Below are 25,949 nucleotides of genomic sequence, written 5' to 3' on the forward strand. Positions count from 1 at the left end.
CATTCACTTTCGGCGAGGGCTGATCAATATCTTGCAGAAAGGGCATTTTATCGTTGAAAGACAAGTTGTAGCACGCTTGATGTTGTTGGAGCGAACCTGACATAAATAGGAATGAAACTGCATCAGTACGAAGAACGATCATACAAGAATCACGCTCAATGATATGGTTCTCACCGTCAATCCGAAAAGATCCGATTGAATGACCTCTTGGCGACAGCACTATACCACCGGGATTAACACTAACCGGAAGAAATACGCCACACGAATGCTCGACATTGCTTTCGTTGAACAAACACAGTTTGCTGTCACAAAGCCGCGCGCAACGTGTCAAATCGTTTAAGCGAGAAGAAACCGAACCGAACAGAACAGCAGAGTTTTCATGGAAGAACCGTGAATGTACAGAGGTATGCCAAACAGGATTTGCCTTTTCGCTTTTCGCCGTGTGCGTGGCGCATAGCGAAAACATGCCGCTGCTGTCTGTGACACAGGATTGTATGCTGCTTGCCATGCTTGTATCGACGGTTGTACGCAATACGCATCACTTCTCGTCTCCCACAAGTTATGCAATCTGCATACATGTAATGAAACATTTCATGAAATATTCGTTTGCTTCGGTTTGAAAAGATACTCTTCGCGAAATCAAACAGGGTTTGTAGTACCGGGATGAAATTAACTTTTCGGATAGCTTTTTTTTTACAGATAATTAATGAAATATCAGACAAATTGATTAAAAAAGCTAAATAAACCTTTGAAAAAAAATAAATAATGAGAAAAAAGCCATAAATATGAATTGCATACAAAATATTATCCTACGGAAAAATATAAAGTCTGGACAATCTTTACGATTCGATTTTTTTGTGAAGACTGGCTTCGCTTATGCTACGTCTTCTGTTGTTTGGTGTGCTTACTCTGCAAAAACAACATAAAGTACGCGACTAACGTAATATATTTTGTTTGATTTTTTATCGTAAGAATTGAAACAACTAGAAAAAGATGAATATTTACTTCGAGTACGAATTTAATTCGAACATTATTTCACTTATCGTTCGACTTTTCGTGATTGACTCAATTATTAGAGCAATAGAATTCATAGAATATAAAAAGCAGCAAATCATGAGATCATGTAAAAAGTCATTTCTTGGTTTTTAGTATTTTATTGCAGTTTATCTGAGACGCAGCTGATGTTGCCGAAAGTCACAGACGTTATTTTAGCCATTGTGTCGGATAGACTTTAGAAGTTTTTTTCTTTGATCATAAATAAAAAGTTCTACTTGATCCGATCGCTGATAGATCGTTGATCGATGTGGAGGAACGCCGTACTCGCTTTGGTTCCTCTAATCCGTTCAAAGTTACGAGCCGTGAGTTCAATGTAGTGTGTAATCGTTTTGAGCATGACTCGTCGTGGACCGCCGTTCTTAATTGTATACGTTCTGTGCGTCCTATTATCCATTACATATTGTATTTAATACTAATTAGCTAACATAAAACAACACGACTGCTTCATTTTAAGCCAAGAAGAAGGAAGTGTAGCTGAAAAAAAAACTCCTCTCAAACCTAAGGAAACAGATAGATGAAGAGAAACGAGAGACGAGTAGTAGAGCCAAAATCGTAGGAAGTGAAAGAGATTTTTGTAGCGTTTCCGTAGCGCTTTCCAGTGCCCGTGCAGCATTGTCGATGAAAATTCACGTCATGAACGCTGCCTTAACCCATGCTACCTTTGCTTGTCAGACGTACGATAAGGATATTATTTCCACTAGAGGAACGGAGACAGCTGGGCCAACAACTTCTGTCAATTGTCCTTTGCGTATGTGGGTGTGTGTGCATAGTGCGTGGCGGACAATACTGCAGAAAAAACGATTTCGTTGTCTGCCGTTGTGCTCTTTACATGGTCGCCAAATGCGCTTCATTTTAAATAAACGATACAACGATTATATTTTGTCGGGAGCTACCAAGCCTAATTTATTGAATGCTAATCAACCAGCAAAGACGCAAATAGTACATTCTAACCACAAGTAATCACAAGGAAATAATCCATAGCTTAACCAAAACCTGATTGATGACATTGTACTATTATTATTCAAGAACTTCCTTCCAGCCAACCGATATTGTTTGCTTATTTATCCGATTCCGGTAATTTAATAGTTCTTAAATTAGTTTCGCGTTAGTAAATTACAGTTATGTTTGGTATTTATCAAATTCTCATTTTTCAATATTTTGTTGCATGTAACATAAAAAATAGATACATAATTAATCAACAAACATGCCTAATTTTCACTAATAAAGTAAGTGGTTCGTTTGCATGGTCGCGTGCTACAGTACTGGACAAAATAAATCATATACGATCAAACATACTTTTTGATTATCATTTTCATTATTTTTAAATTCCTGCAATGATTCATTCAGAAAAGTTAAAGTATGCCAGGCCATAGTTAAAGGACGGCCAGGCCGTAGTGCTATAATGCGATTAGTAATGAAGATGAAAATGAAAAAAAAATCGTAATATTCGTTCCTGAAATAATTTAATGCAACAAACATATACTTAAATATGGGAAAACTAAATGATACAATACAAATTTAATATTTTTTAACATTTCAACGACATGTCCTTCAAAAATCTGTCTTGTTTTATTACAGTTTTGTGTTGCGGTGTGGGTCATAATATTCATATTTTTTCAGTTATTTTCATAATGAAAATATCAAGAGAACATATTTTTTTAGTGACGTTTACCATCTGTTTATTGACCTTTATATACTTCATAATGATGGCTTTCCACCGTATTGTCAAATCTGTTTATTTACGATCGGAAAATTGTACTTGATTTCTCGATGTAACTGTGTATCACATTTTGCAAAAATATTTTTAAAAATATTTTTAGATAGCTTTGCGAAATCCAATGTATTAATCAACGAAAAGTTAAGGAATTTATTAATTTAACTGTCCATCATCGCATCTTATGCCGGAGACTCAACTAGAACGGTATGAAATTTGAGCTTTGGAGTTTGACATCGAAGAGTGTTTTCATCAGCAAGCGGAACCAACAAAATTAGTAGTAATTTGCCGAAAGTGTATTGGGATATCAGTATATTTTTTATAAATAGTGTTGTGGACTGATGAAAGTTCTATGGACCTAAACATCGATCCAGGATGTGTCGCAGAGCTGGTTTCGCTCTAAAACAACCATAAAATCAGAAAACGGTGAAGCATGGATAATGATTCATTATTCTTCCCCCCAGCATGCCCGTTTGTGAGTCGCAATTAAAGGCATTATTTTAGTGGACAGCAGTCAGGAAACAAAAAATATATTTTCTGCAGAATAGCGATGATGTGTGACTGATGACTGTGATTGAAAGTGTTGTTGTAGGTAAATATAGGTGGTCATACTAAATACTAAGGGTTGTAAAGTATGTTCTTTCGTAAGTTTTTTATTCATAGCGATGTATAACGTTATACTCAAATGATAAAAGCGTATGATTTATTTTGTCCAGTGCTGCATAAATCCGATCATCTCACTGATTCTCGTTCAACGTTTTTAAGTAATGAAATTTTTTTAAAGGCACTTCGTTTGGGACGCTTTAAGAAAACGGACACACAAAACAAAAAATCATAACGATGAAGGCATTCAAACGCTTAATTCTTTTTTGCCGATTTGTTACTTGGGTACCATGCTTGACGCACACAAGCGCGAAGCTTGCGGGACCGCTAGCGCTGAGGCTGTGCTGTAGCAAATGTTGTACGATTGCGTACGTTACTCGGACAAGTCCACTGCATCGATACAGCATAAGCACATGGTGAATGGAATTTGATAGTCACTAGTGGAATGTAGTGCTTATGCTTTACTTTTTAAAATACAATTTTTAATCATTCACACTGACGTGTACGCACCAGAACACAATTTAAAATTTACCGTCGGAATTTACCGTCACAAAGCACACTGCCTTACCTAGTGGCGTGGTCGTAATGGTAGTAGTAGTGTAGTAGCAGTACACGTAATAAAATGTATTGCAGCTGCCCCGTTGCGTTGCAATCTTTGCATAAAAAACCCCCTCACAGCACCAAATTTCACACACAGTTCGCGGACGCCGATTCGCTCTCGCTTCTCCGTCAGCACAGTCAGGGGGGGTGGGGGTGCGTTTGGCGTTTTGCTTTTTTTGTTTTTTTTTTTGGGGGGGGAGATAGCAATTTTTGACATTTCGCTGTATTGCCGTTTCGCGTTATCTTCACACAAGCAGGGAGAAGGAACGGGGTAAGCGCAGGGCAGAAAACATCCCCATGTGCGCGTGTTAGCCCGAACCGTGTCGGTGAAGCGGCAAAATCGGCAAACGAATTTCGACCGGCGGCGGCTATGCTCTCAGTGCTTCGCTGCAGTGCGTGCGATAGGTTCTAGTGTAGTTGTAGCGGTCACTATGGGAGGGTTTTGTGATGTGGAGACATGTGAGTGTTTGCGCGCGGAAGAAGGGGAAAGGGGGATCAAAAACTTGTTGCATACTCCGACGGACGGGTAAAAGCGTTTGGTTGTGTGGTTGCGCCGTGTGCTGACCTACAACAACTTTCCTTTCCCAGCTTTGCCGCTCCGGATACGGGATCGTCGGTCGTGAGACAGTGTGCGAAGAGCAGTGTGCGTGCATGTGTGCGCACTGCATGTACGTGTGTGCGTCACTGCACATTTATCAGTGCAATTCCGCCTAGTCGCCTAGTTTGTCTGGCCAATCTGGTTGGGTTCTTTATCGAGGAGGAGGCATTTGGCCGTGCTGTCGTGCTGTGTCGTTGATCGGCTGTGCTGTGGGCAACACACAGCCTCCTTGAGAGCTTGTGGAATACAAAACAACAAACCGTGAGCGTGTGTGTGTGTATAAAAATAAAGTCCTTCCCAATTTCCAGTAAAGGCGGAAGCTTATTGTCAGTTGAAGCAATGCACCGGTGCTTCGGTTTGTAAGTGCAGTTTGCAGTTTACAAGTGCAGTTGAGATAGTGCGCGAAATCACCGACGACATACACACCCCGCTGTGGCTGTGATAAAACCTAACAACACACACACAGAAAACAAGTCCCACTCACACAAAACGTGAACAAATGTACTTCAAGCCGTGAGTGTTTTGTAGAAAAGAAAAACAAAGCAAGCAAAAAAGAAACACACTCACACAGTGCATTTACTGCGAGAATTTGATTATTCAACGTTGCAACTGCATCCGAATGCACTGCCGGTTTTGCACTTCACCACCTTGCCCTTGCCATTTCCGTGCTGCTTCCAACGGCCTAATGACGGTACACCTCGGGAAGCCAAATGCCGAGGACGTATTGGTTGTGACGCGACGAGGGGCAGAGTGGAGGGGGCGACGGGAAGCTTAAAGTCCAGGGGCTCCCCCCATCTTATCTCCTCAAAACGCTCCTGAACGTCGGGTGCTTCGCTCAGTGGTGTGCATCGAAGACGTTCGTTCGTTCGGTCTGTTCAATAATAAAAAGTGCATCAAAAACCGCACTCGGCTCTCGTCCACCCTCCTCTCCCCCCTCCCCATCTGGTGCACCGTTCGTCGCGTCGATGCACGAGCAGCAAGTAGGTGTGTATGGGTCGCGCCACTTCACGCACACATGAGCGCGCTCCTTATAATTAATGCAACAATGTTGCTCCGTTTTCATTTACTTGTTTTGCTTCCCAACACACCACCGTCACCACCGTTGCCGTCGTAAGTGCATCGCCGTGTGCAAGATCGTCGTGCATCATCCTCTCTCTCACGCAGGCATTTCGCTCTGCTCCCCAATCCCTCTCTCACTTCTCCTTTTTTCCGGCCCTTCCATCTAACCGCCACACTTCCCGTAAGTGCATTTATTTCCCCTTTTTCCCGTGTAGTGGAGAACGTGTTGTCATGGTAGCGTTCGTTTTGCGTAGTGTGTGTGTGTGTGGTAGTGTACGTAAGAGAGTGTTCGTGTATGTTAGTGCGTGTGAATCGACAAGCAAAAAAAAAAAAAAAACACGCGTTTTGCACGATTGCGCTAGATGAAGGTAGAGCAGATAAAGCGGCGGATTTTCGTTTCGCGTCGAGCGGCCCCTCAAGCCCGTACGCCAAAATCAAAACAACAAAACATATGTTTTTGGAATGTTTTTTTCCACCCAATCGCGGGCGGTGTGGGTCGGCTGCATGGGCACGCAAACACGAGAGAAACCGCCAAAAAATTGCTTGTGCATCTCTCCGCACAAGCACCGGGGTGGGTGGTGCATCGTTGATTGAATTTGTGTGCGCGTAGGTCGGGGTGCCGGCGATAGAAGGCGATGGAGAAGCAAAAAGGTGTACAGTGACCGGTAACTGTCACATTTGTCAAAGGAGCGACACATGTGAGCTTTTTTTTTTTTTTTTGGTGGACATTTTTAAAGTGTTTGTAGTGAGGATGCCGGAGATAGCCGTTCGTATTTTATGGTTGAATTTAATACATGGTCTCATGGTGTTTTCAAATGGAGTTTGTCTATATCTAGTGAGTTAACGGAACACGTCAGTATTATGTTAATTTAATCCTAACTCCGAATATTCTCATATATTACAACATCCAGCACGTGATGAAGAACGCTTCGTAATGTAATTTGGGTAATGTGAACCTTACACTACAAGGTTCCTAGCCCGAAGAGGTTGAATTTTTGCTGAACGATAAGTTCTCAAGAGCTTCATCTAGCCGACAAGTCCTCTTGGCAGGCGAAGCTTCTTAGTAGCCGAAGCCTCTAGGGGAACGAGGCTCTTTAAACGGCTAGACCCCCGATGGCCGCTCACTTCACGCAACCGCAAATCCGCATCTGACTCTAGTTACCGTCGAAGTCGAAAAGCCGAAGGAAAAAACAATATGGAACCGTAAAACAGGTTGCGACATATTCCACGATTTTAAACAAATAAAATCAGAATCAGACAGTAAAAACTGACTTTATTGATTTCCTTGCACAATATCGAAAGATTAACTAAAATTTTTTACTAACATAACGATTTAAGAAAAAAATCATACCAAAATCTATTTAATTTGTTTCATTTATTTAAAATATGACGGCTTGCGCCGTATTGTTCTAATAAAATCAGTAATTTTAATGTTTTCTTCACACGACATGAGACGGTATCAAATCCCGTCCGGAGCGTTACCCCGTAAAGCATTTATAATTTTCCAGCTATTGAAGGAAACTAGCAACGGTACGGGTAAATTTCTGAATGTTGTAAAGCCAGAGAAAAGTTATAATACATATTTCCAAATTATAATTTTTTAAATAACAATACGGTCTGGCCGTCCCTTATGAATAAAAAAAAAAAATTAATACACATTCATTTGAGGACGTTATGTAGTTAAAACGAGACTTTAATTTTATTAATGCAATAATTAAAAAAGATGAATAAATTGTTGTCTGACTCTTTGCTATATTGATAGGTTCAATATAATACACATCAAAATATAGCCTCTTCAAAATGATTTTATTTAGGTGTATTTCAGTTCAAGAAAAAAAAAACGTTAAAAAAGGGTTTTTTAAAATTTTTTTAAAATTTTAGTTTGAGTTTGTAATTAACTGTTCGTTTTAAGTGTGCTAAGTTTGACAAATTCTGAAAGCGAACTAATAAAAAACAAAGCGTACTTAAAGGAAACTGTTTTATCCATAAACAACGTGATTAACTTAACGATCTCTGAGGTCATGTCGGCCATTGCGCATTGGCTTTACTAGAGACTGCCAATACCACGTAGTTGATTAGTCACAGTCCTCACTACGGGGGGGACGGTCCTGATGGGATTTGAACTCCGGTCCTGCCGTTTGAAGACCGGCGTCGCTGTTGCCTGCACCATCGGGGCGTCCATTATCCATACGGGTCCTGACGTGTTAAAATTGGCACCGCTAGCGTCTCGGTCACCGCACCGCTTCAAATCATAGCTCGTATCAAATAATAAGTCGCAATATAGGACATTTGAAAGGCTACATAAATTCAAACAGAACGGTTACATAGGCGAAAGTAGTTTTAAATACTCAGAGTCTTTAGAAATAAATGAAATAATATAAAGCAAACATCGGACGGTTCATGTTCAACAGAACAATGCAAAGTCTCTGATATTTTGAGCTAATGTCATATTTCCTTGCGACTGGACTTTGCCGACCTTTGATTTAAATGATAATTTTTCGGAATTGGATATACGGTCCTGTCATGTGAAAGCAATCACCTCGTCTACCTTACCGCTCATTTAAACGATTTCGAACTAGAACTTTACCACCGAATGTATAGTCTTAAAGTCCCGGATGGGATTCGATATTCAGTGACTATAAACGGAAGAATACAGCGCCTTGTGTGAGCCTGTTGCAACACTAAACCGACTAATGTACACTGTGCCCCAGAACTAGTTTGAAAATCCTTGAAAATCCTCCATTTTCCTGTAAAGAAAAGGGTTACACGCTAGCACTGTGCCCCTGTTCCATGTGTGGAAAATCCTAAAAATCCTTGAAATGTGATCCTTTACCAGCGACACTTGTCCTTTACCGTCACACTTACCCACGTACCCAGGGTCCACAGGCGCGCGCGTGCATTGCGTCGAGTTCCGCGTCTTGATTTCTGAACTTGATGTCGTCGGGCCCATCCCCTCCTTTCCACCACAAGCTGTTATGTGCCACCCACACGATAGTTGCCTGTCGCACAAAAAAAAAATCCGTGAGAAATAGTGTTACTGTGTGAGTGTGTGGGAGAGTGAGAGAGAAAAAGGTGAGAGTGAGATAGAACAGAGAATGCTTTAGGTTGTGTTGGTGGGGGGGGGGACGCGCGATCGTACATTCATACACGTGCTCGGTCGTCTCTAAACGGTTGTGCAGGAGTGGCAACGTACGAAGAGCAGCCAGCAAAAGGGGGGGGGGGGTAAATGTGAGGACAAGGTTCGCGAAAAAGGTCCACCACGAAAAGGGAGCTATGTGCGTGTGTGTGTTTAGTATGTTTCAAACAGTCTCGCGGACTCACACCACCAATACGGCATGTTTCTGTGTGTGTGTTTGGTTCTGTCACGCGGCGTTTGAGTATGGGGCCGAACGATACATATTCAAAAGACCGCGAGAGAGCGAATCGTTTGTAGCTTGTGTGTGAGTTTGCGAGCGCACACAGCGAGAGAGTGAGAGAGCAGAAGCACGAACCGAGAGCGAGACGGACGATTGACTTCGCTTCAACTCTGTTGCATTGCGTGTCGTCGATGCACTTGGCGAACTGCAGTTTGTTCCGCAGCATCGTTCCCATCGCATCGCGCAGAGCCTGCAATCGGAACGCACGGTTCTTTACCCTGCTGACTAAGTGTATCGGCCGTCCTGTCGTTTGGCTACTCGTAAGGCGCCACTTGTGTGTGACCCGAAACGTGTCCCGCGTCGTCAGGAGAATTCCCACAGAATTAATCCTCTAAAAAAAAAAAACATCCGCTAGCCAGTGAGAATCGGTTAGAAGATCCCGCCGGTAAAAATGAGGATCGCACAGATCGCGAAGATCGGGAGCATCTGAACTGTTCTGCTTCAAAGGTGAAACCGAATTGTGTTTGTCGTAGAAAACTGATTGAAGAGCGACAAAAAAAAAATGCAAAAGATCCAAAAACGGGACGTTTGATGTGTGTCCCCAACCTAAAAAAAACCTTATCGATCATAAACAGTCTCAGTGAGTGTGAACGGTTTGCATATAGTTGTGTCGCTTTGGCACCGAGTGATCAGGTCTGGATGGAATAAATTCCGAGCAGTGTGTAAATAGAGATGCAGAAGCCACGCAGCTTTTTTGCCACTGATTTACCAATAAAACCCGAGCACTGACGAACAGTGGGCTGACAAAATAGAGACGAACATTCTTGGGGCGAACAGCTGTGGTCAGCCGAATCGAAGCGGTGCGGACACACATATTGTTGTGATAACGGACGTGCGCCCGGTTAATGCACACGTGTACCAGCTTTTTTTTTGTTTCTCGTTCGTTCGTTTGTGTGCTGATAACACGGTGCAGTGCTAAAACTTCCCGTGAGCACGACCAGTGGGGCCAGTATCGGTAACCCACCCGGGTGTTCCACCGGCAATCGGGAAAAACGGTGTGAAAACACTGCTCTAGAAAAGCAAATATTCGCTGCTCGCTGTACGATAAGCGGAAACGCACGGTTGAGATATTATTATTTTTATTGACCAGTGTCGCGTCAGTAGTGAGTGAGAAGACGACGAAGACGAAAACGAAGATTTTTTTTTGCTTTGAATAATTTGCGAATCAGATTTTTTTGTGCCTGTGGATGCGTGCGTGTTGGTGAATGCATTTTAAGGTGCAATAAGCTGTTTTTCTTTGCACCAAAAAAAAAAAGGAGAATCACTGTAGTGCAAACTGAAGAAGAAAAGAAAAAAAAGTATTGAAAACACCACCGTGTGTAATTGAGTGTATTGTATTGTGTTTATGTGTATGTGGTGATGTGCGTGTTTGTGCGTTTAAACTGGGAAGCATAAAATAATAGTGAAAAATCGTGTGTGTGTATCATTTTCCCAACAGAGTGTGCTGCTGACGTGATCGAGAGTTTAGCTGTTTGAATTGATAGTACTTGAGTAAGTCGCTGAGTGATGAAGAAACGGTTGCCTTCGATGGCAGAGTTCGACGCGTGTGTTGGTGTTTATTGATTGAAATCTTTAAAAAAAAGGAAGAATACGAAAAATAAAATTAAACTACAATTAAAACGTCATTTCGATCATAAACCTATGGTGAGTTAACTATTTTATTGCGACTTGTTTAATTAGAGAAGCGTTCCTGGTAGACCAACGTTAATTATAAGGCTTCAGCTACTGAATTGTTCCTCTTACTTTGAGGAAATAAAATTCAATAACTCATAAAACTGATTTATTATTTTTTGAGGAACAGAGAACAGATTATCTTATCGTACTTCGGTTAATTTAATGGCAGCAAGTTAGAGTGAAAAAAGAGAAAGTAATTCGTGCAAATTTAAAGGGTTACTTAATTATTTTTTTATTTTATTCAAGAGTGCAAATTTCAATATTTGAATAAATAAACATTTCTCTTCAGGATTCTACGCAAGAAAATCTAACGAACAATTCATGGAAAAGCACGCTTTATTTTGTTTTAAAAGCTCACGAAGCGTTTAATTTGTAACGGAAGCTACAAAACTTTACGCCAACAAGTTTTTAGCTTGGATGAAGTCTGCGTCTTGAACATTTGATGAATTGATTTTCAAGCAGATGAAAACCAGTGTTACCGATCGTTGGGATAAAAACAATCAGCAGGATAGCCCTTTTGAACAGCTGTCCTGCGTAAATTCACCATACGATTATTACAATGTAACTAACAAAAATACAAATTTTCGTCTTACAAAACCATGGCTTCCTTGATATGCCTTTTGGTTTACTTTTCGTAGTAGTGCGGCTTTTACATTCGATTTCTAACAGAGTTTTATTTTATTTATTTATTTACAATTAATTTCGACAATTCTTCAATACTTTATTTAAATTATTTCGACAATTATTTATTTTAAGTATGACCACATATGTTGAGTGTTTTCATTAACTAGAATAAAAGGGCTTTTCCTCTCTGTTTTTTGCCTTTTCCCGGCCATGCTCGGTTGCTTATGTGTTGATTTATTTTATAAAAAAGTGGCATAAAGAGTAAATTAAATTACCTTAAATTTGATTCGATAACCTTGATTTAGTGCACAAAAATATTATTTTTCTGATATATAATATATTTTTGTCTGAAAATATTAATTACTTAATATCACAACAAATATATTTTTGTCTGATATTAAGCAAGCTCAAATTGTCTCAAAATGGGAAAAAACTTGGTTTATAATATTGGACTTTAAAAATATTCATTTTGATATTTCGCATAGGAACATGTTATATGTACTTACTTATTATCTTAACAAATAGTAAGATTTATTTAGTATTGCTATTTTATAGTATTTGGCTAGTACATAAAAAAAGCGGATACAGCATAATTTAGGTCTACTTCCAATTTTACCCAAATAACAGAATTTTTAACTTAAGAATGATCAAAATTTTTTGCCATTCTTCCAGTGATGAAAATGATGAAATTTTAAAAAGATATTCTGGGACGGCCCGATGCTGTAGGCGACAGTGACGCCGGTCTTCAAACGGAATGGCCGGGGATCAAATCCCATCCGGACCGTCCCTCCGTAGTGAGGACAGACTATCCACATTACGTGGTATGTTCATCAGTCGAAAGCAATAGGGCCAGGCCTTTCTGAATTGAAAAAAAAGAAAAGAAAAAGATATTCCAAAGTTGATCGTTAGTTGCCCAAAAAACGTTTCCCTAATATGTGTGTCAGAAAACTATTTTTAAGTGCAAAATTCATTCTAGACATGAGAATACTAAAATTGTCGAGCGTGTAAGTTATCTCAATGTTTGAAACATCTCTTCCAGATCACCTGTAACTTCGCATCGCATCGATTCTACAACCAACCAACCCTTTCCGGCAGTTCCGAGTCCGATCGTACCCGAGTGGAAAATACATTGTATTTCTGAAAATAGTTGATCGCAACCCCATAAAGCTAAGAAAACAGTTCAACTGTGGCGCATCTGCTTTGCCAGAAAGGAAAGGTGTAGTGGGCCGGTTCGCTTTCGGAGTCGTCTTGTACGACATTTGCTCGAAGGGACAATGCCACACACAATAGCGTACGGCGCGCCAGAGCTCGGTGAAGTAGCTACGGCAAGTTTGTACATAGAGTAAGAAGCTTCCAAATACTAAGTGTAGTGAGCAGCGGGTTACAGAGCCCCAAGTTCAACGTAACGGAAGTAGACGAACTGTATAGCGAACAGTGTAGGGAGAGTAAGGGCAGAGAGTTTGCTTAAAACACACAAAGATGCAGGGAAAGTAATAGCGGGAAAGCAATCGAGTGAAATACGTGAGGAAGCAGTAGCAGGCGACCAACATAAGAGACACTTTGAAGATCGCGCGACCAAGTACGCATCAATAAGTTATTCATCCATCTCGCGATTCTACCCCACTTCCGTATCGCGATCCATAAGTATTGTGGCAAAATAGAAATCGAACGTGCGCACGCTTCAGTGCGTATCTTAAGGTAGGAAAAAAGTTGACAAGAGGTTAGGATTAGAAGGAAGGGAAGAAAGAAAGTAGGAGACAAAAAGAGAGCAAGTCAGAGATATATAGAAAGCTTCACATCCTCTTCGGTGGAGGCTGCTGACGTACATCTGCGGGGAGTAGCGCCGTACCACACGGGAGCGCAGTTTTAGAATGGTGTCACAGGATCGTTGGGCGGAAGCAATGTCCGACTCCGGGTACGATTCGCGCACGGACGGCAACGGTGCGTCCAGCTCGTGCAACAACTCGCTCAACCCGCGGACACCGCCGAACTGCGCCCGTTGCCGCAACCACGGTCTGAAGATAGGGCTGAAGGGTCACAAGCGCTACTGCAAGTATCGCACCTGCCACTGCGAGAAATGCTGCCTGACCGCCGAGCGACAGCGTGTGATGGCGCTGCAGACGGCGCTGCGGCGCGCCCAGACCCAGGACGAGCAGCGGGCGCTGAACGAGGGCGAGGTACCACCCGAGCCGGTAGCTAACATTCACATACCAAAGCTGTCAGAGCTGAAAGACCTGAAGCATAATATGATTCATAATTCTCAGACGAGATCGTTTGATTGCGACTCCTCCACCGGATCGATGGCGTCCGCACCGGGGACCTCCAGCGTGCCCCTGACGATACACCGACGGTCGCCGGGAGTGCCGCACCATGTCGCCGAGCCGCAGCATCTTGGAGGTAAGTGTCCGCAAGACAATATTGGTTTTTATTCGAAATATCTATCGTCAAATTGTATTGTTGGATCATCTACGATTTTCTAGATGCTTCCGAAATTTGGGAAGATCTTACTGGGCTAAAGTCAATTTTCCTATCCTACGCAATTCCTGTCTTCCGCCCAAAAAGAGGCAAACGTCAAAATGAGCTTTGCCTGTACGATCATCTCGATTCAGCTGCATTGCTGCTGCTTCTGCCATCACGCAATGTGGATCGTCTAAACGCACGCACTCGATCAGACCATCGAGCCTGGCCTAAATCCATCCGATGCTTCCTTCAATCGAGCCCCCATTTTCCCACGCGTTTGCACTAGTTTCTGCCGTGCAGCCGAGATCCGTATACAGGGTTTGAATCACACAAAACGGGACAGGAAAAAAAAACCTCCAAGCAGACCGGTTTAATGGCTGTTTCATGGACGGTACCTTCTTCTTGCAGGCGTGCCGAGGTACCATATTCCTGGCACGGGATTTCGACATGCCACAGGCAACATTGGAGGGTTTTGGGTCCGGCACCTGAAAAACCCTTCACCGCCTGCCAGGTTGCGGTGTAAAGACACATTTTGAAGAGCGACAGTGGTCGCCGGTCGCACTTATTCGATGCCTCAATTTCTCATGATTAGCCGGTTGCATTGCTCATGGTGTACTGGTGGTTGTAACTGTTTGCGTTTACGTCTCACTTCATTTCTCGAAGTCCCTTCGCATCACGGGTGGTGGTGTGAGTGCCTCTATATAATTTTTTGCTTCCGCGTCCACCCCACAAACGAGCCCTTTTTCGCATCGTATTACCATAATTATATTATTTAATTATCTACTTCTTTTCGAACGCTTGCCCGTTTTCGAACTGGTTGGCGCGCCGGCTGCCGCTGGTGCCATTCGGTTTGTTTTGCTTCTTTTCACGCTATTCTCGGTGTTCTTTCCACTATTGGCACATTCTTTACAAGACGCATCCTCGCATTTTTTTTTAGTCGTTCGTCGGACCAAATCGAACGGGTTGAGAATGAAACTGATCAGAAATGTATCTGTGTGTGTGTATGGCGCTCGGCCATGGTTGGTAGTGTTGTACCGTGGTGGTACCGGCACTGGTTTCGACTGGCAACAAATAATAATTGCAACAGTATTCAGATGTCGAAGCACTGGTAATGACAAGCAAGCAGCCAGGGGGAAGGTACACGGTAGAATGTGTGTTTCTTGTCGCGATCGGCAAAGCGGTACAAATAAAAACATGAAACATTATCCTTCGGCATTGGCATTGGCAAAACAGTAAGGCTCCGTGTGCGTAAGGCCAGCGGAGCAAAAACGAGCCAGGACGCTACATAAACCTAGGATTGTTGTTTATCGGAAATTTCTGTAAGGAAGGAGCTCTCGCCTGATGGGGCGGAAGATGTTAAGCAGGGCTTCGTAAGCTGGGTGTGCGTTTTTCTGTAGTTTGTTTGCTCTTATTTGCACAAGTGCAAGAGACGTGAAACGTGTCATCCTTGGACGATTGTTAGCCGGAGGAAAGAAGGAAACGATCGGATCGCGAAGCGTAGTGTGAGGTGGTACCGGTAGTACGATGTGTAGTAGGTAGGAACGGTTATCGCCAAATTGCTCTTAACTTTTCCACTTGTGCAATTATTACTTGTTATATCATTTCCTTCAGGTTGTCCCTTTCAGTTGTCCCTCTCGCTTTCACACTCGCCATTATTTGTACCAGAAGGAAGCTGCGGTATTCAAGACTTCTAGCCAGCCATCCACCCCGTTCCGATAGTGGTTTTAAAAGTGTAGTCAAAGATTAAGTTTTGCCCTTATGCTAAATAAAAGTTTGCACGCGATCCCCGGCCAACACAACGCACTTTTGGCGGCACATTGTGTGTTCGTGGCGTCGCATGCACGAGAGGACGATTAGCCGATGCTCCAACAACCATTGATCCTTGAGCTCCAATTGCGTTTTTTTCTTCGGGATGTAAAATTGTTCCACGCCCGTGTGTTGGCGCATACCTTCGCAAATCCCCAAGCCGTCTTAATGTTGAGTGAGTTAGGCATCTTGTTATTGGAAGTCTTTGTTCTTTTTTTTTTATCCATAAACTGGGAGGGCCACAGAATGATAAAAATGTCATTAGAACGCTTTGATGTCAGCAGTAGCAAACCCTGTAGCAAAACCCGTTTCCTTGACGCTAAGCTTCTGTCCCGGCAACATCATGTGCGATAGATGGTGGCGGAATTCTTTGCAGAATGTGTCGCCACTATATGCACGTGTGTGTGTGTGTGTGTGTGTGTGGGTATATTGCAGAACAGGTTTGCGGTTGAAGAATGTTTCGCTAGTTTCGCTTGGTTGATTGATTACAACGCCTAACTATCATCGTTAATCATGCTGGTGGTGCTTTCTTGCCGCGGGAAGTTCATTTAGCATGACCTCTCGAACATTGACAACGAACATCCTTTCCTTGCGAGTGTAGTGTGCGGTTTTTGGCGTTTTCTAGTGATATGCAGTGAACAGGCACTGCCCGGTTTCGAAAGGTGGAGTTGATGTGCCCCCAAAAATTCCGGTAGCTGAACCATTGCACTCGTCTCGTACCCGCTTATTAAGCAGCATTATCTTACTAGAGTTCATTAACGAGTGCGTCAAGGATACGCAACTTCATCCAGGAACGGAACGTTAATGTCCCAAATGAGCGTTTATGATGGGCCTGTTGTGCAAGGTGCATTTGTTTTGATTTTGCTGTTTTTTTTTCCAGGTTGTAGATCCTTGTTGACTCTGGCGTTGTCTTGGGGAGATACATCGTAACGAGCGGTGCAACATGTGGAGCGCTATCAAATGTCACATCCGAAACGGTGCGAGGTGTTTTACGTTTATGTTGTAGTACCAAACTTTTTTGTTTGTTTGGTTAGTGCGTGCTGTGAGTGTATACTCAATCCTTCATGCCTCCAACCTTTACACGGTTACGATCATAAACCGGTTTAAATTTTTGCTCTACCGACCGAGAAGTTGTGCGACATGTTGTGCGTTGTCGTTTTTTTTTTTTTTGTTGGCTTAGTTCTTCAACAAGCGATTCGATCCCATTTCTCTTCGGTCGAATAAATGCTCTCGTGAATGTATGCGTGTGTAAGCGTGTAGTTTTTGATGGGTCCGGTTACGGCGCACATAAATCCTTGCAGCAGCACCTTTTTCGCATTGGGCGGCTGCCACTCCCGAGATGGTGTTGATTGAGTCATTTACCATCACCGATAGAGATCTGGCGTGCTATTTGACGACATTTTTGGCGTCCACCGAAGCTCATTTCACGGTACGATGAAGACGAATGGCCGAACGCGGTGACGCATGTGTGTGCGTGGCTGGGAGTGAGAGCTGTTGGCGCATATCGCGCATCTTTTGGTTGCGGTCAGTGTGAGTAGCATTAACCCCTTTGCATGCACCAGGAGAAGTTTAAAAAGGAGTTCAATTTCGGAAGGAACTCGTTTGCATTGAAACACGAGGGACAACGGGAGAAGTGCGTTTAATCCGATTGTTCTGTCGTTTCCGGTTGACGGAGTCCCTGCCCATCAAAACTTTCGGAACAGTAGGACAAGAAGGGACCTTAATTTCGAAGCACACCTCTTGGAGAATCACAAGAAAGGCACACATTATGAAGATACGCTGTTTATTGCACCCCTCAAATCAAAAAGGTCAATCCAGTGGTTTTCTTGCGCGTCCTTAAGAATTCCCCGCTCGTTTAGGGATGTTTGACGGCGAGATGTAATTCTTTTGTTCAGCGAATTGACACCTCGAATAAAAACAGACTGCTCTATCTGCTACAGTACTGGACAAAATAAATCAGACGCGCAAAATAAAAATGCTCTTTGAGGAGTATTTTAATAATTTTTCAGATAAATACTATGATTTATTCGGAAGAATTATAGTATTCTCATTAAAGAGTTAAGTATTGCTGAGAAAAATATTTAAAAAAGCTTCATATGCATACAAGAAGTTGTTATAGCCAACAGTTGTTAAAAGTTTGGAAAACAAATTTTGCTCGATGTGAGAAATCTAGTTATAAGCGATCGCAAAAAAGGAATTGCTTTCCGGAAAATTGCTGAAAAGTATTCGATTTCTATTGGAGCTGCAGCATATTTGGGAAAAAACACGAAACCTTTGGAATTGTGCGCATCTTACCTGGACAAGGACGTTATCGCGTAACGACCGGATAGCGAAGCAAAACCCTAAATTGTCTTCCAGGGAAATTAAGGAAACGAGGAATCTGGATGTCGATCGTCGTATCATACGCCGGCGCCTCAACGAGAGTGGTTTGCAAAGTTATTTGGCATCGAAAAGGGTGATCATACTAAATATTAAAGGATAAAAGGATATATTTGATATAAGCATAGCTTGTGAATAAGAATTCTGGTGTATGATTTATTTTGTCCAAGACGATCCTCATCCTTTCCTGAAAGATAGCATACATTTAGAAAGTCGTGCGTAATTCTAATAACTTCACTTCTACAATATTATTGCCTGATAATAGGGCAACAACTTTCCTAAAGATCGCATTGTTGTAACTATTACACTGAAGGAAATATTGGTCTTGTAGAGAGAATAGTAAAAGCGTATGAATTATTTTGTCCAGTACTGTTGCTCCGTCGGTTGTGGAGCGATGCGTTAATTTATTTCATCCACAGCGTATATCTGATCAAGGCAAAGCAACAAATTTCGGACTAATTTAAATGTAAAGGAAATACATGGTCTTTTTGTAGACTGTAAGCGTGTTAAATAGTGTCACGCCACGCGTCAGTGTGAAGATATTTTGAAAGATTTCACATTTATGCTTCCTTCCTGATGGACACCTCCATTTCGAAAGAGCACCAAAGAGCTATACCAGCCAGCGGGGAAGTTTTGCAAATGTATGCCCGCTGAGTAAGACATCTATGACGGATACCATGTGGAACGTACGATGCACACGCACAGGTACTACGCTCAAAGATCATCTTTGTGGCAGCCTCCTTTAAAGTGCAACTCGATCGTGAGCGGTGGGCCTTGTTTGGAAACTAGCCGCGGTATGACGTGTGACAGTGTGGAATTTCGACTAATTAGAAAATTATTAATAGTCCTGCCTTTCCCTTCCGTAATGCGTGTACCCACCGATACGTGTCAGAATTTCGCGTCGTTCGCGTTATCTTGCTGCGCGTCCACACCAAACCCGATGGCGCATCCTTTTGAATGTACCAGCAACCCCTGCGCTTATGCAATGCACCAAATCGCGTACAAATTAAAACGTAATTTAGCTCCGTTTTTCGCGCCTCGCGTTTAGCCTGTTTGCAAGGGATTCCGTGTAATTAAAAGCGTATTTGAATAATTTGATTATTGTATGCAAATCAAAGAAATTTGTTTTACACAACGAGAGCGACACACCACAAAAGGAAGGAATGAAAAGCGGAGATTTCTGCTCGCAAGAAAACGGGTTTTCTTCCGGGTGCGTGACGTCGTTGCCGCCGGGGACCAGATTACAGCTGGTGACAACACGGCGAAGCTGATTCCATTCTCATCTGCCCGTTCTTCCGGTGTGCGGAAGGGGCACGGTAATGATGCGCCCTTGCGCACACGTACGTTGCTATAATGAACCGCAAAACGAGAAGAAGTCTCGCTCGATCGTCGGTGAGGAATTGTCTCACAAAGGGCGAGTCAATTGGCAAAAGGGTTTGAACCGGCCACTTCCTCACAATGGAAACCACCGCGCGCAGGGTATGCGCAGTATTTTGGCAGCCTGAATGGGGAAGCCAAAATATTCGACAGCTCGAGCGACGCACGTCTCTCTCACGTTCTCTCACACACGCAAACTCGCAGGACATGGCCGGCGAGGCCATGAATGCACTGGTCAACCTTACCCTCGGTGTGATCGGGTAACGTGGCGGTGGGGATTGGGAGGTAAGCAGGGATTGATGCAATTTGATGCACTTTTGCCAGCCGGCTGGTTCGTTGGTTGACACGCTCGTTCATACAAAACACGCTAAAGGGCTCCCCGTTTGGCTCCCTCCCCGAAACGTTGGCGTGTTTGGCAACTGGCTCGATTTCGAATCCCCATCGGACCTAAAATAATACCGAGTGCCGCCACCCGCTAATTTTAGCACCACGAGCCGCACGAGCAACACTGTTGCGCCGAATGTCTATTTTCGTCAATTCCGCCAACAAGCTCCCCCCCCCCTGGTCCACCGCCCTCTTACCTACAAAGACCCCGCACACCGCACAGAGTCACCAGCCATCCCTGGCGGATGGTAAATCGCGAAATGTGCGCACTTCTTGAGAAACTACACACTACTTTGCATTCGTTCGCTCGGCGCATTCTACCGTTTTTCGCGTTGCACTCGATGTGTTGCACTTTCCGGTTCGTTACGTTTGACGTACGCGAGCGCGCGCGCGGGCCATCGCCAAAGCGATCGATTATCCCTCCGGGTTGTGTGTTCTTTTCTGCTGTTGTTCTTTCTTCTTTGCAGCCTATCCTACTTCCCCCGATCAGTCCGCTATCACACCCGCGCGATGCATTCTGTGGTTAGCTATGGTCAGTTTGCACCTTTGATAGGGAAGAAAGAACAAAAAATCAAAAATGTCCATACGAATTACTTTTCGCAATACAGGGTTCTTCAACAGCATGTTTCTAAGGGTCGGTTCCTTTTTTTCATTCTTGCAAATGCCCATTCGAACATCGGATGGACGCTTAATTTTCATAAATATGAATCCAACGTTTGTTAAGCAACGGTCCAGTGAAACAGAGTTTTTTTTCTATGCTTGCCAGACTTTCACAAACCAGTTTAGTCAGATTCAGAAACTGTCCCTACATATTTGCTCATCAAAAACGGTTTTGGTCTATTGCTGATGCATCAACGCCGGTCAGATACCATGCAGTTGGGTAGTCAGTCCTCACTACGGGCATACTTTCCTGGTGGGGGTCTCTTCTTGGTTTAACGACCCAGTATGTCACGCTGCCCATGTATTGTCTTGCTAGACTTTATGATACCAAGTAGTTGAATAGTTCATCCTCACTACGGATGATCGATCCGAATGGGATTTGAGCCTCGATTCTGGCGTGGGAAGTCCGGCGCCGCTATTTCCAAAAAAAGCCCCTTTTTTATTTTTCCTTTGTCAAAATGTATGTTTTTCACAGTTCTGCCACGTTTCAAGTTACAACATCAACCCGACTAGGAGTAACAATTTGTTTTCGGACCTGCACAAAGTGTTTTTGTTCATATTGACCATGTCCAAGTTTGTGGAGCAACGCGCATGTGTCAAACTTTGTTTGCGCAATGAAATAAACGCTGCGGAAACAGTGCGGATGTTAGAAAAAGCCTTCGGGGAAGAATCTATGTCGAAGAGAAATGTGTACAAATGGTATAAAGTGATTTCAAGAATGGCCGTGAGAAAGTCGAAGACGAGGACCGTCCGGGAGAGACCATCCACTTCGACCGACGACGCCCACGTCGTCCAAATCAAGGATTTGGTGGTCGACAATCGACGGTTGACGATACGAAACCTTTTGAAAAGCTTTGAGATTTCGAAAGCCTCGGTCAATACCATCCTGAAAGAAGTTTTGGGGTAGAAGCGGGTGAAGTCTCTCCTGGTGCCGAAATGCCTGAACCTGCACGAAAAGCAGAATCGCGTCGAAGTCTGCAAAAGGATGCTGGAAGACTTTTAATTATATCAAATGTAGAAAGCTGAAATCGATTAAAACTGGCGACGAAACATGGATTTACGCATACGACCGGAAACAACGGACGGGATCCAACGAAGTAGTCGCGCCAAAGCCGGTCGAAAATCAAGTTGATGCTGACGGTATTTTTTGATTACCGCGTGGTGGTTCACAAGGAATTTCTTCCGAAGGGCCAAACGGTGAACAAAGAGTACTATCTAAGCCTTATGCGGTGGTTGCGGACCTCCATCTGGTGAAAGCGGCCGGATTTGTGGAAAATAAACAGCTGGTTTTTGCACCACGATAATGCGCCCTCCCATACGGCGGCCATACATCATTTTGAGGGAGTTTTTCGCAACAACTGGCACCCATGCTGTTCCACATCCGCCGTATTCGCCAGATTTGCAACCAGACGACTTCTGGCTGTTCGACAAACTAAAAACCCACCGTTTCGGGGACACCGTGTTGACACTATCAAGGAGATCATCAAGGAGAAGCCGCAGCGATGGTGGAACTAAAGGACATCCCAGCATCCGCGTTTTCCAGCTGCTTCGAGGAGTGGGAGAAGAGGTGAATTGCATCGGAAGGGGATTACTTCGAAGGTTTCCCTTCATGACCTTCATTTGGACTAAAAAAAAAAACGCAAAGTCGCTTAATTTTGCGGGCACAGTAGTATTTTTTTAATTTTTTTTCAATTATGACGGCTTGCGCCGTATTGTCAACACGCATGTATTGACTGCTTTTATAAACTAGATTACCAGGGCATTTCCTGATTAAATATTAATTCTTTAGAATTTATTTTTAAACATTGAGAAAATATTGAGTACAAATTGATAAAACCAACACCAACACAAGAAACCCGATGCTGCCATTTACAAACGAACTGTAAAACCCTGCAAAGCAGTGGTAGGCACGGTGAAAAAGTCACATCTTCCGTTTGTGGGGCAGTCCTTCGGGAGCATGACCACAATAGATGGACGGGCGGTGTTGTACGCGTCCGTCGGTGCGATGATGATTGATACATTCATATTCGTCGTTAGAGACCACCGATGTGGCGAGTTGTGACGAAGCGTCGGTAAGCATACCGACCGGCCTGTTGTTCCAGTGGAATATGAGCATCGCGTCACGTCGTACTTAATCAACGCGTGTGTGTTATTTGTCTGTGGTACTTCCGTATGGGTTGCTGGGACGTTCCCGATCGTGGATGGGGCAACAATGCACAAGTTTCTCGATGGTATAGAACCGGCGGGGTGGTTTTTTTTTTTGAGGTTCTCTTCCGCCATTTCGCGTATCCGTCATCATATAACTCCCCGTTCGTTCGCGGTTGTGTGTGGCATATACATAGCGGAATGTGTTTATTTACGTTTTTCACGTGCAGCTGTCCTTTCGAGAGATCATGGGACGGGGTTGGTTGTTTTGGTGGTGGGAGCGGATCAGGACGCGAAATGTCCGAAAAACTGAGGCACACGAGCGCATGTTAAAGTGCAACTGGTGTTTCGCGATCCCCCGGCACGGCCGAGCGAAGTAGGAAGAGAAATCGAACTAACTAGCAAACTGCATGGAGAAGTAGTCGAGCCCAGTGGATTGCGCGAAATAAAGTGGAATAAAATAAACGAAATGAAATTTACAATTAAATTGATTCTCTCGATTGCTACCGCGGAATGGATTCTTTCGAAGTGCGTATGTGCGTTTGCAACCTGCAGCAATGATGCAGCTTTCCCCGAACGCGCCTTGACCAGCAAATAGGAACAATTTATGTACCAAACTCACGTGCTGGTGCAGATGTGAAGGATCCTACCGGACTGTGGGACATCATACATCTTTTACATGGAAAATCAAGTCCCCGGTTGAGGGTTGAAAAGCGACTGTCGGTTGTCTCGTGTTGATTGTCCAGTGGGTTTGTATTGCTAGTGGCTGCTACACCCTATGGACAGGGAAATGCAAACGACAACTTCTAAACGGAAACAATAACACTCATAATAATGTTTCAATTAAAGACCGAGACGGACGGGGTAACTGGTTATGCCAAGGGAATTTCACATACTCTGGAATGATGTATGAACTTATGCGAATCCCTTCTAGAACTTCTTGGTACGAGTGACAAAGATGTTAATCGACGATACCTGGAAAATAAGACTTGCAATAGAAAATTGTTTCACAAATTTCTATGATAACTAGCGTCTCGATCACATCCGCTTACATGTCTCATGATCTTTGAGAAGTTGTCGTATTTGGTGTCTAGCTTTCTTTTCTTTGGAACCGCTACTTCAAAAAGTCTTAGACTGCTATTGATGATTTCCTTGATATGATTTGACGCAGCCACATTCGTTGTCATTGTGGCAAACATTCTACAAGATGTTGAGAAACCTTTCCAACAGTCAGTCACCTAGTAAGCCGTGGTTTAAAGCGTTCTTTAAAGCCACCCCAGAGTATGAATGTTTCGGTATGGCCTTTTGAGACATAGCTATGTCGCATAATAAGGTCAGCTGTACGGAATATCTCAATTTGAATAGAGCAAGTATAAATATATTGTTGCATACTGAGTGTTGGCGAACGAGCTCAAGAAAAGACATTTAAAGTTTAAGTAAATGATTCGGCGTATGCGTTTATATTTTGTGATTTTGTGTGCTCTTATGGTTGATAGAAATATTTGAAAACTTACCGGTCCTTATATTAGATCCTTAAGGCTATTTTATTTACAATAAGAATCAAAGTATGGTTTTGGACGTCCCTAGTAAAAGTCCTCCCTATCCTGGTTGTCTACCTCTCACAAAGACTGCATCAAACGTCAAACAAGTGCAGTAAAAATCTGTCAAACGTTGCTTCATTTCATCATCGACTGTCATCGATTGCTGCTGGCAGCGATGAACTGGAAGCAATAAACCAATGTCTTATCGTGAAGCAAACATTTCGAACGATGATATAGGATGTCTTGCCAGCGTTTAGTCATTTTGGCACCAATATTTTATATTTTTTCCTCTCCGTGCCGTGACCGGAAGACAATCCTTAAAACGCTGGCTTCAGTTGATAGACAACCCTGGCTGGTTGGCTTTCTGCTTTGGCAGCGAGTGACGTTTTAGTAGTCGCGACGGCGGGCACAGGACTTGTTCTTCGGGAATGAATGGTCTTTTGATGGAAGTTGGAGGAAGCTTCCAACCGCTTCTACCGCTGCATCACATCATATGGTTTGAAGCACTAGCTTTGGTCCAATCGGAGCGGGAGGTACAGCCCAATCCCGTGTAGCACATCGAACAGGGCATGATGCTGCTGCTGCTGCTGCTGCTGCTGCTGTACGGTGCATGAAGACGAGCCTTGCCGGCCCCGTTTTCGCTCTGCTCGAGAAGGAAGTACGAGCGCACATCACGGTTTCGCGTCGAAAATCGAGCATAATTGTATGCTGTCTGATCTATTTCATTTCAGGATTTTTTCGTTCTACCCCTAGTTTGTGTTGCTGGTGGCAGGCATTCGTCGTGGGCTGGGTTTGACAAGGGCCACCGACAGAGGAAGGTTGGTGACCCCACCGCATCCGACTGGTTTGCTTCGCCCTTCTGCTGAAGCGAAAAAAACCTTGAGACACGGGAGCAGTCTTAAACCGGCTCCACCATAATACTACTGCATTCAGCACGGCGGTGCAACACAATCGCACCAGTGAAAAAAAAAAAAACGAAGCGATCTGTAGGCTTCACCGTAATACTTCACGTTAGAGAGGCTGCGCAGGGTTGTTCTGTCAATGTTACGTCAAGTAGAAAGAGGTGGCAGTGAAGAGTTTGATCCAAAAGGTGTTGTTGCTGTTGGGCGGCGGATGAGAGCGCCTGGCAGCCAGTAACGCGAATGGGTCAACAATGTTGAGATTCAGCCGGTTCGGAGCCTGCGGAAAGTTTTGCTAGTGACTTTTTGATTCTTTCTTTTTAATCTTTCGCCTGTATCCCTTGCGGTGGTGTGGAGCGCGATGGGTGTTTTGGGGAAGGTACGCACTCGAATCTTTGCGCGCGCGAATTTTTCAAACGTCACGGCATACCCTCATCAAGTGGTGCGCTGTTCCGCGCAATTCAGCCTTGTCTGCGAAATCCCGGAACCCTGAAAAGTGTCTACCGGCATCCCGGGATGGGATGAGCGTCTGGACATCGCGATGGTTGGGCGGGATTGATACAAAATAAACAACAGAGCAAAAAGGTACTGGGCGACTGTGCCCAGGATTAAGGTCACGCTCAATGTTACGAGTGTCGAATCGGTTCGAGCAGCGAAACCGGACGGTTGGACGGCCCCGAAACACGGTGTCGGATTATTTGCCAATGTTAACCGATTCAGACTTTAAACAATAACTCGTGTTTTGCTCGGGCAAAAGTAGATGATCCGGCAATCTAGCCGATAAAACAAGCCAGCTCACAAAACTTTAAAAGATAACAGATCACAAAATTAACGATGCGAGGGATAAGCACCTTCTTAGTTGGACGTCGTTCTGGATGTTCCTGGATGATCACGAGGCAGACACGGTGTGGTCCGACAAACTAACGAATGCTGCTGTTTTGGAAAACACATTTT

General features: G+C 43.6%; 1 protein-coding gene across 1 annotated transcript in view; it reads left to right on the forward strand.

Moving 5' to 3' along the window:
- The first annotated feature begins 13,186 nt into the window (after positions 1–13,186).
- The window catches only part of LOC126559782 (uncharacterized), a 93,797-nt gene continuing 81,034 nt past the window's right edge, over positions 13,187–25,949 (forward strand). Inside the window, exon 1 of the mRNA XM_050215956.1 lies at positions 13,187–13,741. Within this exon, the coding sequence (XP_050071913.1) occupies positions 13,216–13,741 (526 nt within the window). The 5' untranslated portion in view covers positions 13,187–13,215. The remainder of the gene's footprint in view (positions 13,742–25,949) is intronic.

This window comes from Anopheles maculipalpis, chromosome 2RL (genome assembly GCF_943734695.1).
Source record: "Anopheles maculipalpis chromosome 2RL, idAnoMacuDA_375_x, whole genome shotgun sequence".
NCBI lineage: Eukaryota > Metazoa > Arthropoda > Insecta > Diptera > Culicidae > Anopheles > Anopheles maculipalpis.